The sequence below is a fragment of the Macaca mulatta genome, chromosome 12, assembly GCF_049350105.2.
Source record: "Macaca mulatta isolate MMU2019108-1 chromosome 12, T2T-MMU8v2.0, whole genome shotgun sequence".
In the NCBI taxonomy this organism is placed as follows: Eukaryota; Metazoa; Chordata; class Mammalia; order Primates; family Cercopithecidae; genus Macaca; species Macaca mulatta.
Window position 1 is genome coordinate 123,080,772 of NC_133417.1, and position 13,267 is coordinate 123,094,038.

General features: G+C 49.8%; 1 protein-coding gene across 34 annotated transcripts in view; it reads right to left on the reverse strand.

The window, feature by feature from the left end:
* TNS1 (tensin 1) overlaps positions 1–13,267 on the reverse strand; it is a 213,511-nt gene that overhangs the window by 82,131 nt on the left and 118,113 nt on the right. For all 34 annotated transcript variants that reach the window (XM_028831100.2, XM_077957541.1, XM_077957540.1 and 31 more), the window contains 9 exons: positions 13,032–13,154; positions 12,573–12,637; positions 10,571–10,654; positions 6,164–6,276; positions 5,648–5,708; positions 5,362–5,437; positions 4,620–4,749; positions 1,930–1,995; positions 485–601 (listed from right to left, as the gene is read on the reverse strand). In XM_028831100.2, the coding sequence (XP_028686933.2) occupies positions 485–601; positions 1,930–1,995; positions 4,620–4,749; positions 5,362–5,437; positions 5,648–5,708; positions 6,164–6,276; positions 10,571–10,654; positions 12,573–12,637; positions 13,032–13,154 (835 nt within the window). The remainder of the gene's footprint in view (positions 1–484; positions 602–1,929; positions 1,996–4,619; positions 4,750–5,361; positions 5,438–5,647; positions 5,709–6,163; positions 6,277–10,570; positions 10,655–12,572; positions 12,638–13,031; positions 13,155–13,267) is intronic.

Here is a 13,267-nt window from a genome sequence, read left to right on the forward strand (position 1 = left end):
CTGTTCCTAGTACCCTGACCCCAGAGAACTCAGGCAGCGAGCCTGAAGAAACCCAGCAGTGGGTTTAATACACACGTGACAAATGTTGTTTCTGCAGCACAACGGGGGGTATCTCAAGCTCCACTCAAGGCCGCGTCCTCCAAGGAGTCTTCCCAGATCACTCCAGCTCTCAAAATCCCTCCCTGCCAATCCCAGAGAACTCACTGTCCATGGAACTCACTTGGCTGCAGCAATACACTTCCACAATAACCCCCTTGTGGCCATTTTGCTGCCTTCCTTGGCTCTGTCCTCATTTTTATTTAATATATTCATATATGTGCCTTATCTTCCCCCAGTGGACTGTGAACTCTCAGAGGCACCTCAGACTTCCCCTCTGCCTCCTCTCGAACCCAGGTCTCTTGACAGCAGGCCAAGAGAAGCAAGGTCATGTGAGCAGAGGCTGTGCAGTTTGGATAGGGGCTGGGAGCCACTGGGTCCCACCTACCCTCCATGCAGTCATCTCGATGCCCACTGAAGTTGTCGTAGGAGTCCCAGCGGATGAGGGGGTCGGAGGTGTTATAGTCCACAGACACGCTCGGCCCGTTCTCCAGGTGCTCCATGCCTAAGTGGGATGGGAAAGGCAGGGGCAGTCAGGGAGACAGTGCAGAGAGGGAAAAGGATCAGCAGCTGGAAAAACAGAGAAAGCCCACAAGCTCCCCAAAAGATGCTCCCTGAGGGACTTCTCGTTTTCTTGAGCATGGCGGGCGGGACCAGTGGTTTAAGCTGGACTGAGAACTGGGAGTCCAGTTTCTTACATTCTTGAAAAGGCTCATGCTGGGTCATAGGGGTAAACCAGGACAGGCACTGAAGAATGAAGACCCCCTGGAAGAAAGCAGGGAGGACCCCTGGCTGGGTGTCTGCCTCTTTGTCTTCTGTGTGCCTGGGGCTTCTGAGGCAGTGCCAAGAGACCAGGAAGTCTGCCCCTGGAGTCAGACCCTGGGGGTGGGGGGCAGGCTGGTTATGAGCTGCATGGGGTCAGGGATAGCAGGGAAATCACAGCCCTGACATTGAAAGGACATAAAGCCTCCAAAGGTCATACCGGGCATGGCCCTGCCCCCTCTTAAAATGCTCTCCACTCCAGACAGAAACCTAGGGAGCACGGCAGAATCTCCTAGCCACCCACAGAAAACCCAGCTTAGCATTAGGACAAATACCTAATGCATGCAGAGCTTAAAAGTAGATGATGGGTTGACAGGTGCAGCAAACCACCATGGCACATAGATGCCTAAGTAACAAACCTGCACATTCAGCACATGTATCCCAGAACTTAAGGGAAAATAAAAATAAATAAATAAATTTTTAAAAACCCAGCTCAAAGACAGCATAGCTGCTAGTCAAATCTGTCAGGGTGAGTTACCTTCCTGGCTTGGCAGTCCTTTCTTTAGTCTATCCAGAGTCCCTCTGCCCATAACCTAACTTCATCCCCTTTCATTCCATTCTCAAATAAGATGGTGAACAACTGGTCTCCACTTATAACCAGTCTAGAGGCTTCAAGGTTATTATTAAACTGGCCTTCAGGTTGAATCACCTCAGTTCTCATAAATACGCATCATCTATCCAGCACCTTTGAGTATCCCCTGCCCGCCAGCCACTCCCTCCATCTACCGTGGCCCTCACTCTCTGAATATAACAGGCTGATGACCTAATGTGACCAGAACAGTTTATCCAACCCAGTGCCTCTATGTCTGCTTTTTTATTTTTATTATCCAGAGATTAAGTCACTGGTTCATGTTTAGCTAGGGGTCCACTCTGAAACCCAGATCCTCTACTGATGGCCTGCGTCTCAAAGATAACTTGGTCATTGTGGAACAGACCGGGGTGGAAGGGTGGTGGGGATAGGGTCAGGATAAAAGGAAGGAGTGAGAGAATGAATTCTAACTTGGGTTATACCTTGAATTTTCTCTGGCCCATAAGAAAATACAAACTCCACTTTGCCATACTCTGGAAATCGATCATCTGGAAAAAGAGAAGGAAAAACAAAAATAGGCAAAAAGTCCCAAAAAGGACTCCATAAAAAGTTTTCTTCTAGAAAAAATTAAAATACCATGTATGTACATGGTTAATAATATAATAATCAACGTATATTTATACATATATACATGAAATTATATCTATACAATGAAATTAAATCTCCTGCCACTCTAGCCCCTGTCCTACTTGCCTGAGGTAATGAGGTAACTGATTGTATTTCTATTTCTTTTCTACTAGCAATTTACCTCTAAGACTCTAAATAATAGCCATTATTTTTATGCCACTATTTCCAGATACCTATTTTATTTTATTTTATTTTATCTTATCTTATTTTATTTTATTTTGAGATGGAGTCTCATTCTGTCGCCCAGGTTGGAATGCATATTTATATTTTTGAGACAGAATCTTGCTCTGTCATCCTAGATGGAGTACAGTGGTGCGATCACAGCTCACTGCAGCCTCAATCTCCCAAGCCAAAGTGGTCCTCCTATCTCTGCCTCCAGAGTAACTGGACTACAGGTGCAAGCCACCACGCCCAGCTCATTTTTGTATTTTTTGTAGACAGAGTTTTGCTGTGTTGCTGAGGCTGGTCTCAAACTCCTGGGCTCAAGCAATCCACCGGCCTCAGCATCCCACAGTGCTGGGTCTACAGGTGTGAACCACCATACCCAGCCAGACATGAATTTTAAATAACTTCTGTGGATTGACCACTATGAATATGAATAATTTGGTTCACTTACACTACTACCCCCACTTCCTCTCTTCTTAAATCTGATTATTGTTTTTATTTATTCTATTGATTGTCTTTGAAACTTTAAATAAGATAGTTAAGCCTCTATTTCTTTTTCTCTTTTTAGAGACCAGGTCTCACTCCGTTGCCCAGGCCAAAGTGCGGCAGTGCAATCATAGCTCACTGCAGCCTTGCACTCTTGGGCTCAAGTAATACTCCTGCCTCAGCCCCTGGAATAGCTGTGATGACAGGTGCATGCCACCATGCCCGGCTAGTTTTTTTTATTTTTTGTAGAGACAGAGGTCTCACTATATTTACCAGGCTAGTCTTAAACTCCTGGCCTCAAGCAATGCTCCCGCCTTGGCCTCTCAAAGTGCTGGGATTACAGGCATGAGCCACCGTGCCTGGCCATGCCTCTATTTATTGATCTGTCAATTTTCGATGGCATTTCCTGACTCCTACTATGTAAGAGAAGGAAATCTGTGACCCTCCCTTCTCTCAACTTCTGCCCAACCCCTTATTTATTTTATCAGCTATTCCTTTATTTTTCCTTGTTAAGACTGCTATCATTTACATTCTGTACTATAATTATGATGGCATCTTCTGGCTCCAGTGCAAGGAGAGCTCATTAAAGAAACACCCTTTTACATGAGCCAGGCTACACTAAGGAGATCTGGACCCTCCTCCAAGCCCCAGTTCCAGTCTTTCTCTGCCTGAGCCCAGTCTAGACACAGATCACTGCCCACTGCTTGTAGGAAAATAAGTTACAGCAAGGATGGCATCTGCTCCATGGGACACCTATCATGCCTGTGCATGTCTCCATCACTGCAGGCATCACTTCATAGTATCATGTTTGTGTGTCTCTCACTGAGGAAACTGTGAACTCCCTGAGGGTAGTGCCTGACTTCTTTCTGTTCATATCTATAGGGTCTAGCACATGCCCGACACATATAGACACACAAGTGATGCTTGGTGGGTGGGTGGATGGATGGATGGATGGATGGATGGATGGGCAGATGGATAGATGGACAGATGAATGAATATGTGGATGAATGGATAGATGAATGAAGGGATGGATTAATGGATGGATGAATGGATGGGTGGGTAGATGGATGGGTGGGTGGATGGATGGATGGACGGACAGACGGATGGAAGGACGGATGTATGGATGGATGGATAGATGGATGGATGTGTGTAAAGATGAATTGGTGGATGGAGAGAGAGATGGGTAAATAAATGTGCATTTATATGTCCCAGGCATGAATGTGATATAGATAAAACTTCCAATGAATAAAAGAAAGAAGCAAAAGCAAACACCAAACCTTTCCGAACCACCTCTTCTTCTCTCAGAAAATGGTTTCCCCTTGCGGCAGCCATACCTCTCCACTATTGCTCTTCTGCCCTACAGGGTAATTATCCCCTGCTGGTCTGTCTGCCAACTCAACAAGATTTTTGAACTCCACCAAGGCAGAGACCATGTCAGGTTTCACTTTGAATCCCCAGCACTTGGTACAGATCCTAACACAAAGCAGATGCCCAATGAATGTTGAAAAGAAATGATTATCAACAGGACACACGTGACAAACTGGGAGGACAAGATGAAGGAGAGACAGGGAAAGTAATAGAAGGCTGCAAGATATAAAACAGCCCAAGGTCTGGGAGGAATTTACCTCCACTTCTACTAACAACTGGAATTCCCAGACCATCCCGATCTCAACTCTCTCTCAAGTCTCTCTCAACTCTCTCCCATCGTCACCCTGAGACTAGACAGACCACGTGGCCCAGAAAAGATGGTCCCCATACCCATCATATCCTCTCAAACTGAGCTCCTCTCCCTGCTACAGGGGTGCCCACCCCCAGCTCCACTCAAGGAGCGCACCTTTGAAAGCATCATCAAGGTCCTCCTTCCCAAAGACAACCCCCAGGTCATGGATGGCACAGGTGTGGAACTGCACACGGAAGATGACGTCTCGGGCTGGGCTTCGGAACTTCTTGTGGTAGCACTTCAGCTGGGTGGGAAGATGGGCAGAACCAGTCAGGGGTCTGAGGCTGGGAGGTCAGGTCCCAGGGAGCCTCCTTATCAGCTCCACTGACTGAGCCCCCAAGGCTCACCCCAAACCCGATGAGGGAGAGCTCATCAACACCAAACAGGATCTGAGAGTTCTGTGGGGAAACTTCTAGAACAGCAAAGAATTGGAGATCAGCCTTGGCCTCTGGGGACAAAAATGTCCTCCCAAGAAGTTTCTGCATACAAGTCAGAGTGCAAAAAGTAAGACTTGCATACAAGTCAGAGTGCAAAAAGTAAGATGGATTTAAATGGCAGCAGGAAGGACTAAAGCTAGAATTCACAGAGTCCTTGTCACCAATAAGAAGCCAGGAGGTAACAGCTCACACTGAGTGGTATTTCCCTGGAGATGCTCCAGAACAACAGCTAAGCCCAGGGTGAGAGACACGGACTGTGTGAGACTGGAAGGTCTTCCAAGAGCCCTGAGAGCCTATGGTTCCAAGCCCGGCAGCCCAGGAGGAGTAGCTGTCTTGTCCCGAGAGGCAGGAAGGGAGTAAGAAAAGAAGAGAGAGAAAATAAACAAAGATGGGGCTTGAGACAGAGGAACAGCACTCACCAAGATGTCTCCCTTCAAGAGCAGTCCTGGCTCGATGGTGATGCAGACGCTAGTCTGGCTGTCTCCTGGGATGTTGCTAAGGGAGAGAGGTGGACAGAAACCGAGAAGGCTGCTGGAGGGGAGATGACTCCCTGCTGCCCCTATGCCACAGGGTTAGTGGGAAATCTCTCTGACTCTGTCCTTTCAGTCCTCTTGAGAACACTCTCTCCTCTCCCCACCCTTCTGACCTGGTCCTTAGCCCTGGGCCTTGGGCATCCCTGGCCTCTCATGCCCATGTAATACTTACTAGATGCCAGACGTGTACACAGGTTGCATGGCCTGGTAGATGCGGAGAAATGGCCGACATCCTGTAAAAGTGGGGTGGGTGTTAGCTAAGACAGCAGAAACTGGCAGGCGGGAGGGGCAGAGGAGACAGTGAAGGGAGAAAGAGAGAAAGGAAAGAAGGAACAGGGGAAGTCGAGGTAGGAAGGGGAAGGAGGAAAAGAGGAAAGAGAAAAAGAGGAAGCAGAAAGGGGAAGAAATGCCAACTTTTCACTTGTAAAGCAAACTAAATTTATAAAAACATTGCCCATCCAACATCATTGGCCAGCAGGCGCTGCAAATATTAAACCCATTTTGAAAATGAATAGATTGGGGCTTAGAAAAGTTCAGGAAGCAATGCACTTGAGAGTCCAATGGAAGTCTTATGACCCTGTAGCTCTCGTGTTGTCTGTTACTACCCAAGGTTGCCTCTTAGAGGAGAAGATGGAAGATGAAAGGGAAGAGTTGGTAAGGGGGAGGCTGGAGGGCTCAAGGCAGGTACCTCCTTTAGACTCAAAGTTGGGGATGCCGTGCATGATCACGTGGTGCAGAAACAAGGGCTTGTTGTTCATTTTGATGGAGCCGGAGAGCAGGCCGCTGAAGTAATGCACATACCTGCAGTGGTGGAAGAAGCAGCTTCAGGGAGAGAGGTCTGCGCTGGTGCAGCAATCACTGTTCTGTCTTTTCTAAGAACATTGCCCTAGATCGCTTACCTACTCTACCCTCTCCCCAACCAACATGGTCCCCCTCCCCAACCAGGCCTCCCTCCCAGACATTCCTGCCTGCTACTGGGAGCCCCAGGTAGGAAGAGTGAGCAGGTATACCAGACCTAGAGCTGGGTCAAGCCAAGCATCCCACTTGGAGTTCGCCACCGCCCTCTGGTGGTCAACATGAATATCTCTTTCCTGCTTCACTCCCAGCCCAAGAATCTCCTGCTGTACCAAAATTTCCACCCCGCATCCCTGACAGGCAACATTTAGCTGCACAAGGCAGGCCCAACCACCAAACAGCTCTGACACCCTCACACCCCCACACAAAGCTCAAATCAAGCTTGCACTCATACTCACAGCCCCAGCTCTGCCCACAGACCCAGTAGCCACAAGGGACAGTCTAGCAAATAGTGAGCAAGACTTTAACAGATGTAGTTCACTTTCTCTACATCACACTAAAGTGCATGAAGTCCCTCTCTTGGTATCCTTGAGTTTACTTGGTAATCGAGGTAACTAGCTTCTAATAAGTATTACTAACTCTAGGGTCAACATCCCCCAATATTTTTTTGTTTGTTTGTTTTTGAGATGGACTTTCACTCTTGTTGCCCAGGCTAGAGTGCAATGGTGCAATCTCGGCTCACCACCACCTCTGCCTCCCGGGTTCAAGCAATTCTTCTGCCTCAGCCTCCCGAGTAGCTGGGATTACAGGCATGCGCCAACATGCCCAGCTAATTTTGTATTTTTAGTAGAGATGGGGTTTCTCCATGTTGGTCAGGCTGGTCTCGAACTCCCAACCTCAGGTGATCAGCCCGCCTCGACCTCCCAAAGTGCTGGGATTACAGGCATGAGCCACCGCACCTGGCCAACATCCCCCAATTCTTTAACAAAGATCTGTTGGAAGAATGGAAGGACTAACCCATACCTTCTCCTTCTAGACAGAGAGGATAAATAAGGTCCAGGAGGGGTCACTGGACTCCAGAGACACACAGCAAGAAAACACAAAGCTGGGAGTGGATGGGGAGAGCAGGAAAGAAGTCTGGACCCCAACGCATCTGCCCAATAAACTAGAGATCAGTCCTTCTGCGTCCATTAGTCAGCATTTTCCCTTTTCTTATTGGCCAGGGAATGCCAAGCTGAGTCAGTTAGACCAATCAGAATGTATGCCAAGGCCTCTGCAGGAGCCAATAGTAGGTCTCTGAGGAGGGTGGAACTAGAGCCCACATGACCATGATAAGATCCCCTCCTGTCTCTTGGCTCCTTGGCCCACCTCCAGGCCTGTGCGCCTCTGTCCCTGGGCTTGGGTGGGGCCTCCTCGGACTACTCAAGTAAGATAATCTGATGGGCAGTACCCGCTCCTATTCAGACCCCTGCCCCATTACTCAAGCCGGAAACCTGGAATAGCAGTTCCTATCAGATCTCTGGATCACGCCAACAGGATGTGTCTGTGTTCAGGGGACAATGAGTCCGGGGGCGGGTGACAATGAATGAGAGAGCTACAGGCAAAGCCCCTCCCTCTCTCTTTCCCTGCCTTCCTCTCCTCCATCTGCTCCATTCCCTGCAAGTGACACTGACAAGAAGGCAGGAGGGTGGCAACAAATGCATAGTAAACCCACAGTTGCACTTCCACATCTGGGCTCAGAGAGGTGACCCACCCACAAACAGAGGCAGTGTCAGATAGGAGCCAGGCAGACACGCCCCAACGGCACGCTGTGCAAGCGCATTTTGAACACCAGGTGATACGGTTTGGCCGCATCCTCACCCAAATATCATCTTGTCGTAGTTCCCGTAGTTCCCTCATGTTGTGGGAGGGACCCAGTGAGAGATAATTGAATCATGGGAGTGGTTTCCCCCATACTGTTCTCAGGGTAGTGAATAATTCTCACAAGATCTGATGGTTTTATAAGGGGAAACCCCTTTCCCTTGGCTCGCTCTCTTCTCTTGTCTGCCACCATGTGAGATTTGCCTTTCACCTTCCGCCATGATTGTGAGACCTCCCCAGCCACGTAGAACTGTGAGTTCATTAAACCTCTTTCTTTTGTAATTTGCCCAGTTTTGGATATGTCTTTATCAGCAGCGTGAAAATGGACTAATACACCAGGGAATCCCTAAATAATCCTATTCCTGAGAGATGACACTGATCCCTGGTCTTCAGACCTTCACTGCTCAGACTCAGAGATGTGATTCTCTGCCCATTCTCTCCAAGTCACACTGTGCCATTGGAACAGCATGCTCCTCTCTTAGTATCCTTATCCTTCAAGGTCAAAGGTCAAACTGTGATTATGGTCAGCAGACACACATGGCAAGCCAGAGACTGAGAAGGCAGTATTTGACCAATCGTTCTTCTTCCCTGAGAAGACTCTCATTGATCCACAGCTGCTGTGTCTGGGGGCCTAGCCAGAATTTTCTGCACATAAAGACATCCCATTTCTGGTTGCTGACTCTGAGGCTGGCTATCAACTGTTTTGTGCCCACTATAAGGTGCTGAGTTGCCTGAGGACTCACTCACTTCTTGGGCTTCCAATTACATTGGTGGGAATAGCCCCCAGCTGGGACAGCAAAGTTCTAGCCAGCCAAGCAAGGCAGGGTGATGGGGCATGTGTTGAGACCCAGCATGGTGAGGCTAAAGAGCTCCAGGACTCACAGCTCTAGGCCCTTGTTGGCCCAGTCAATGTGCACAGGGACTAAAAAGGCAAATGGGATGCTTTGGCCTCCAGGCCCTTCTAGTCAGTGCTATTCCTCTGTCTGGATCCTTTACCCTGGGCACATTCACTTGGAGGCTTCCTTCTCCCTACCCAGATCTCATGTTACACGTCACCTTCTCGGAAGGCCCTTCCATGTGAATCAGCCCTCTTGCCAGCCCCATCACTCTCTAGCCATCATAGTTTGCTTTTTCTTTGCAGCTCTCATGACTATCTGAATTGTTTCCTTATATGTGTATCATCCACTAGAAGCTGAGCTCCCTAAGCCCTTGCCTGGCAGATTCCGCACCATGTCACCTGTGTGCAGAACGGTGCTGACATCACAGCACACAGCAGGTGGCAGGCCCACAACTCCCAGCAGCAAACGGAACTGGGCCTGTGTCCCACTGTCCAGGTCTCCAGCTTGGGCTTGGGTTTCCCACCACCCTGGCTGCAGCCTCCCCCAAAGACCACCTGCCCCTGATGCTGCCTGTGCCTTCCTGTGGATGAGATGTCATTGAGCAACACGTCACCCACGGAGCAGGATCCCTCAGGACAGTGGGACACACAACCGGGGGCCACTGCCCTGGCCCAGGCATTACTAGGCTTTCATGTACTTTCCAGTTCTGCCACTACTCGCTATAGACCCTGGCCATGTCCCCTCCCTCGGCTCAGCTTCAAATCTGCAAAATGGGATGCCTAGGTCGTCACATGACAGCTCACCATGATTCCAGTTTAGGCTCAAATTCACTCCCTCTAAGAGGTATTCCCCAACCATCCCCCTTAAAAGAGCCCCGTTCCCCTCCTTTCAGTTCTCGTGTCTGCAGTGCCCTCTTTCCTTCCTAGCCTCGTTGCTGTCTGACATTGTTTTGTTTGTACGGTTATTTGTTTCATGTCCATCTCTCTCATTGGGTATCAGTTCACCAAGGGAAAGGACTTTTTCCTATTCGCCTGGATATCTCAGTGCTTGGAGCCATAGTAGATGATTTAAAGTTTGCTGAATGAATAAATCCATCCCTGCCCTGTTTCCTGCCTATTGTGAGACTCCAATGAGACCATATGGTTGAAAGCTCTCAGTAAAACTGTCTAAACTCTCCCAACAGAAGGTGACCCTTATCATGAGTCTCTGACCTCCCACAGCAGGGGGCAGTGACGCAGTCTCCTGTAGACTCATCCAAGCACTGAAGCAATCCTGCCTCCAGGGCCAAGAACAGCACACACCTTCCTATGCCAGCGCCTTTTTATCCCCAGACTCCTGCTTGCCCACGAAGGTTGCACTGCTCTCTAGCACAGGCCTCAGAGTCAAGTGCTGTGCCAACCTGCGGGCACACACCACAGGCTGGCTCCCGGGCTCTTCTGTGTGCCTGAGCTCATACCACTGCAGGCTGGCATCTGAAAACATGTGCCTGGTACACCCTCACCTAGGCACAGCTATCCCATCCCTGTGGGTACACAAGTCTTGTCTCCACATACAGTGAGTGCACACATACATGCATGGGGCTGAGAGCCCCAGAGACCCACCTTCTTTGGGATGGCTGGCCAATGGGCACAATCTTATCCTCATAGAACCGCTTCATTGCAAACCGGTCCAGAGCCTGGTCCGCACTGCAGGGAGAGACAGGTGGTCAAAAGAGGCAACTCCTGCATCCAAGAGCCCCTTGTTTTCCCCACCCCTGCTCCCTCAGACCTGCAGAGCCCTCTGGCCAGCCCTTGTCCTGGAGGGAAGACAAGCCTCTTCCCCCTGCCATCCTGTGCTGAGAAGCTTTCTGGAAAAGAGTGCTTCAGCATCTCTCCAACTGTGTGGGGTAGCACTCAGCCCAGGCTTTAAAGCTCAGCAGCCTGGGAGCCCAGCTCAGGTCTACACTTATGAGCCCCATGCCCTGGTACAAGTTCGTGAATCTCTCTGAACTTCACTCTCCTCACCCATCAAATGAGGGTGATAATTGCCCCTTCCTCAAAGGTGACTATGGAGATGAAGCGAGGGAACATCCATAAAGAGCTTGACACACAATAGGGGTACAGGAGTACAGTAGGGGTGTGGCCTCATCTTTGCTCATCATTAAGCAAAGATGAGACTGGCTTGGGTTGCTCAAAGTCCTAACGCTACAGCCTCCTGGCAGGCCCTCCACAGAAGATTCTACCCGTCCTCACAGAGCGCTCAGAGAAATCACTTTGAAATGAAAAGATCACGAAGCTCCAGTGACTTCCCATCACTCTTAGAGCAAACTCCAAAGTCCTCAGTGAGGCCACGAGGCCCCATGGCTCTGCCACCTCCTAGCTTACCCTCCTCTTCCTCTTCCCTCACTTGCTCAGCTTCAAACACCCCAGCCCCTCACATTCCCGTCCTTCCTCTTCTTTCAGTGTGCAAGGCTCATCCCGCAGACCTGATACGGCTCAGCCCTTCCCATCCTGGTCACTCAGGTCTCTGCTTCAGTGTCGCCTCATCAAGAGGCCTCTTCTGACCATGTACCCGCCTCTCCACTGCCCTTCTCGAGTCCCTTTACTCTTTAATGATAATTAGCACCTGCTATTACTAATGTATTTGTTTGCGTGTTTAATGCCCATGAAGGCAGTGACCTGGCTTTGCCCTCTGCTGCATTCTCAGCACCTAGAACAGAGCCTGGCACATTGGCTGTCCAATATTTATTTATTTTTTTTCTTTTTTAGACAGAGTCTCCTTCTGTCACCCAGGTTGGAGTGCAGTGGTGCCATCTCGGCTCACTGCAACCTCCGCCTCCCAGATTCAAGGGATTCTCCTGCCTCAGCCTCCTGAGTAACTGGGATTACAGGCACCTGCCCCATCATACCCAGCTAATTTTTGTATTTTAGTAGAGACAGAGTTTCACCATGTTGGCCAGGCTGGTCTCGAACTTCTGACCTCAAGTAATCCACCTGCCTTGACCTCCCCAAGTGCTGGCATTACAGGTGTGAGCCACTGCACCTAGCCATATTCCTTGTTGAATGGATAACAAAATGAATGGGTGAATCCCTCTGCCTCCCTGAAGAGTGGGATAGGAAAGGGAGTCACTGACTGGATGTTCTTTATTCTTGTTCCAAACACCTAGGTAGGAAGAGGGCCCCCTGTTGTCCAGAGGCAGAGGAATGCATGAGACAACTTCTATATTCTATATTCTATATTCTATATTCTATATTGTTCTGCCAGACCCAGATCTGATCCGACATTTCTTTCTGACTCCCTTCCTGCTGGCCCAGGGAAAAAGAAGGTGGTTTGGTAAGGAAATGGGGCTCCGAAGAGCTGGCCGTATGGGGTGCTCAGGGCAAGGCCTGCCTCCCAAGCCTGCCCCACCAGAGCCCCCAAAAGAGAACTGGACTCTCTTCCCTCCCACCCTCTGTCCACAGGCTCCTGCCTCAGAGCTGGGGGCCCCTGAACCCGTCCTCATCGCTTTGCATTCCCTCTGTGCTTATCCCGTCACTCCAGGGAACAGAGAGGCTGTGGGTGGATGAGAAGAAGGGGTCACACTGTCAATGTTCCGGAGGATGGGCGGCTCCAGGCCCCTCTTACCTGGCAGAAATGTTGCTGTAGTGCATGTAAGCCGCGATGACAACTCCTATCCTGCCTCGGTTTCCCTGAAAGAACCCCCAAACACAAAAGCATTTATTTCTAAGGCCAGCCCTGCTGCCCCAGAGCTTATCTAGAAGCCTTGGTGGAAAGGAATTAGGGCTGGAGAGAGGGGTGTGGATTTAAGGGAGAACATAAGGAGGAAGGAGGCCTCAGGGGAGGGAAGCAGGTGGGGACTAAGTCTCAGAAAAAACACATCTGATCATTCACTGCCGTGGACATAAGCTGATGTCACCTGCACTTCTTAGAGGTGCCCCCCAAGACAGAATCTATTATCCCCTAGAAAGAAAAATACACACAGACTTATATGCTCACAAAATCCAAGGATATAGGCAGGTACACACGATCATCCAAGGACACATTCAGGCACTCACACACACACACCCATGCCACAGCTCTGACCTTGTTGTGTAGAACAACGACATTGTGGGGGTCTGCGTTGAGCCATGTGTCCATGGCCTTACAGATGCTGCAGATCTTCTCCAGGGCTGGGGTGTGGAGGTCGGGCCAGCCAAATTCCAGTACCTACGGCCCAAGCCATGAGTGAGAAGAGGGCAGAAGCCCTGCAGAGTCAACCAAGCCAGCGGGAGCCGCCCACGCCACGTGCTAGTACCTGGGCGGCGGCCCGCAGCTGCTGG